This window comes from Acyrthosiphon pisum, unplaced genomic scaffold (assembly GCF_005508785.2).
Source record: "Acyrthosiphon pisum isolate AL4f unplaced genomic scaffold, pea_aphid_22Mar2018_4r6ur Scaffold_21584;HRSCAF=24322, whole genome shotgun sequence".
Taxonomy (NCBI): domain Eukaryota; kingdom Metazoa; phylum Arthropoda; class Insecta; order Hemiptera; family Aphididae; genus Acyrthosiphon; species Acyrthosiphon pisum.
The window spans coordinates 1-3,222 of record NW_021771067.1 but is presented as its reverse complement, the minus strand read 5'-3'; the positions used below and the strand labels follow the sequence as shown (position 1 = coordinate 3,222).

The 3,222-nt window shown below is 28.9% G+C and overlaps 1 protein-coding gene across 1 annotated transcript; it reads right to left on the bottom strand.

The window, feature by feature from the left end:
- Nucleotides 1–1,990: 1,990 nt before the first annotated feature.
- Nucleotides 1,991–2,548, bottom strand: LOC115034936. Its single transcript, XM_029492494.1, has one exon. The coding sequence runs from the start codon at nt 2,546–2,548 to the stop codon at nt 1,991–1,993; it is 558 nt and encodes a 185-aa protein (XP_029348354.1).
- Between the last annotated feature and the right edge of the window lie 674 nt (nt 2,549–3,222).

Genomic DNA, 3,222 nt, shown 5'->3' with positions numbered 1-3,222 from the left:
CTCAGCGCTATGTATTCTTCCTCAGCAGTCGAAAGTGCTACCGATTTTTGCCTTTGTGAACACCATGCCACGATTCCATCTCCCATCATGAAAATGAATCCTGATGTTGATAGTCTCGTTGTTGTGTCACCGGCATAGTCTGCGTCACTATATCCACGCAACTTTGGTGTTACACTAGAATCATAAATTAAACCATAATTAAATTTCCCCTTTAAATATTTAAATATACGTTTCACCTCATTCCAATGAATTGTCAGAGGCTTTTCTAAAATTAAAACCCATCAATTATCTAATATCTATATTAGCTTAGCTATTTGCTATTACATTATTACATTTAGTACGTAATAAGTTTTTTTATAATTGTACTGTACAAATTTATTTTATAACAATGAGCAGTTTAATAATAAAGTACGGATTTCAAAGTATTAAACCACACTTTTTATATACAAATGACAAAGGTAAAATGTTATATGAGAGTAATCATGTGTTTGGAGTTCAAGAACTGAAGCTAATTGATGGGTTAAGTGTAATAACTGGTTCAGTTGTTAGGCAAACAAGTGTTACGTTAGAGCCTTATAAAGTGAAACTTGAGGTAATTTAAATAAGATTTTATCTGTAGTAGATTTTATAAAATTTGTTTAATATTTTAACAGTTAGACGGTTTAAGAAATGTTAAAAATGCATCTTGTCAATGTGCAGCTGGGGCTGGATCTTGCTGCAAACATATAGCAGCAGTAATGATTTTTATTAATAATGATGAGGGGACTTCAAAAACAAATGAGCCACAGGTATGGGGAAAGCCCTCAAAATTTGGTGAAAATTTATATAAGAAAGGGAAAACTATTTCAGAACTTTTCCCACAAAAACGTTTAAATATTGATGTACCTGCAATAAATCATAAAATACTCATTCAGGACCATAATATACTTTCAATACCATGCTCTGTATCTAGAAATATTTATGAAGAGGAACGGACTGAAATCGATAGAATATGCTCTAAAACATTATTTAATATAATTGATACTGTTGATGAACAATTAGAAATTGAAAAAAATGCTGTACACTTATTTAACCTTATTAAGAAACAAGCTCATAATGAGGCTTCAAATTATTCTATATTTCCATTAAATTGTGTTGAACACATTTTTTTCTATACACATATTTCTGTTAATGCTAATACAATTAAACAGATTTTCAATCAAACGCTGGACCAATCCCAAAACATTTTTTGGTTAGAATACAGAAAATTTCGCATTTCAGCTAGTTCAAAAGCTCATAAAATAAAAACATTAAAATCTACATCTGATGAAAGTAAAAATAAATTGGCCATATCTTTAATAAATGAGATGGAAATTAAAGGAAAAGGAGCATCAAATGTTTTATATGGTTTGCAGACTGAAAGCAAAGCATTTACGTTGTTCTCTTCTTCATACAATGTTGATGTAATTAGAAGTGGACTAATTATTCATTCGTCCAAACCTTGGATTTGTGCTAGTCCTGATGGTTTGATTTTGAGAAATGGAGAAATTATCTCAGTATTAGAAATTAAATGTCCTATTTCCTGTAAAAAAAAACCAATAATTGATCCAAGTACTGGAATACCAAATCTGTCTTATTTACAAATTTCAAATAAAGAAATTGTTTTGAAAACTAGCCATGTATATTATACACAAATTCAAATTTTAATGTACTGTACAGGTTTAAGTGATTGTCACTTTTATATTTTCAATTTTATAGAACCTTTATTATTGGTTATAAAAAGAGATCCAATTTTTTTGTCTAACTTAATTCCTAAGATAGATATATTTTATTTTTCATATTATTTACCAAACTTATGTAAAATTAAATAAATAATCATGTTGCAACAGGTTTATGTGATAAATATATATTATATGAGTTATATAGGTCTCATATGATACTTACATTTATTTAACATTTTACATTGTTAATAAAAAAAATATAAAAAATTGTTTTTTTACATAAAAGTGTATTATTGTTTTATTATTGGATTGCTTAAATTTACTAACACACAACAGATAAATAAAATATTATCTATATATACCAATAGATCAGATGTTATTTTATTAAGTACATTAAACGTTTTTAACCTAGCAAAAAGCCTCTCAATATGTATTCTAACACTAGCAACATTATAAGTGCTTAGAACTTCTTCCTCGGTAAATCTACCATTATGGAGCATGGGAGGAATTACAAGAATACTGTTTTGACCATCAACACCTGTTTTTATTCCAGGGAACCCCTTATCCGCAAGGACCTGGTCACCAGGTTCAAGTTTATTCAAAAAACCAGAATCGTTAGTGATATAACTGTCACTGGATCTACCACCATACGATTTAGACAAAAAGCTAACCATTCCATTTGGAGTAATGGCAACAAGTACTTTAATAGTATATCCTCCTTTATAATGTGAATACATACAAACCCTCTGCTCCACAGTTTTAGGCTGTTCTGCACGAATTTCTGTGCAGTCAATAATGCATCTACAATTAGGGTAATTTTTTTTAAAAACTTCTGGTAACGTTTCCATTATTGTACTTTTACTTGGCCAAAATATTAAATGTTTACATTTCTGGCTTAAAAATAATAAGCATTCTGAAAAAACTCTGCTAACAGTAGTTCTGTGAATTGAAAAAAATGTGCTTAAAGATGAATACGTTAGCCCAAGTTTTGATTTCATTAAACAAATTAAAAGAGTATTTTCCTTACTTATAATTAATCTATTACTTTGAGGTAAAAGTGTCAAAAAAAGTTAAATATTTGAAAAGTTATGCCAGTCAAGTCTTTTAATGAATTTTCTGACTTGATTGAATCATATCCATGAAATGAAATTTTAGAAAAACAAAATGTTTATTGTTCAAATTCTAACCCACAAGACTTTTCAACCATTGTGGGTTTAGTAAAATTATGAAATGATTTGGGAATCGATACTTGAGTGTTAACACTATTGCCATGAAAATCACAAGAAAAAATAAAATTATCATTAGGCACATCAAATGCTACTTGTGTACAAATACTAACTGAAGTATTTATATTATTTTGATCCACAAAAAGGGGTACACCTCTTAGAACTTCATCAGTATTGTTTGATTGATTTTCAATAACTAGGCTTTTACGATTAATAGCTCGTTCATATCTTGCACTTTGCTGTAATGGGTCATTCAATTTCTTTCTGTACATTTTTGGAAATATTGTTGGTATATA

What these genes read in the sequence shown, in the direction of transcription:
- LOC115034936 (XM_029492494.1), bottom strand. Translation starts at nt 2,548, where the DNA reads ATGGAAACGTTACCAGAAGTTTTTAAAAAAAATTACCCTAATTGTAGA.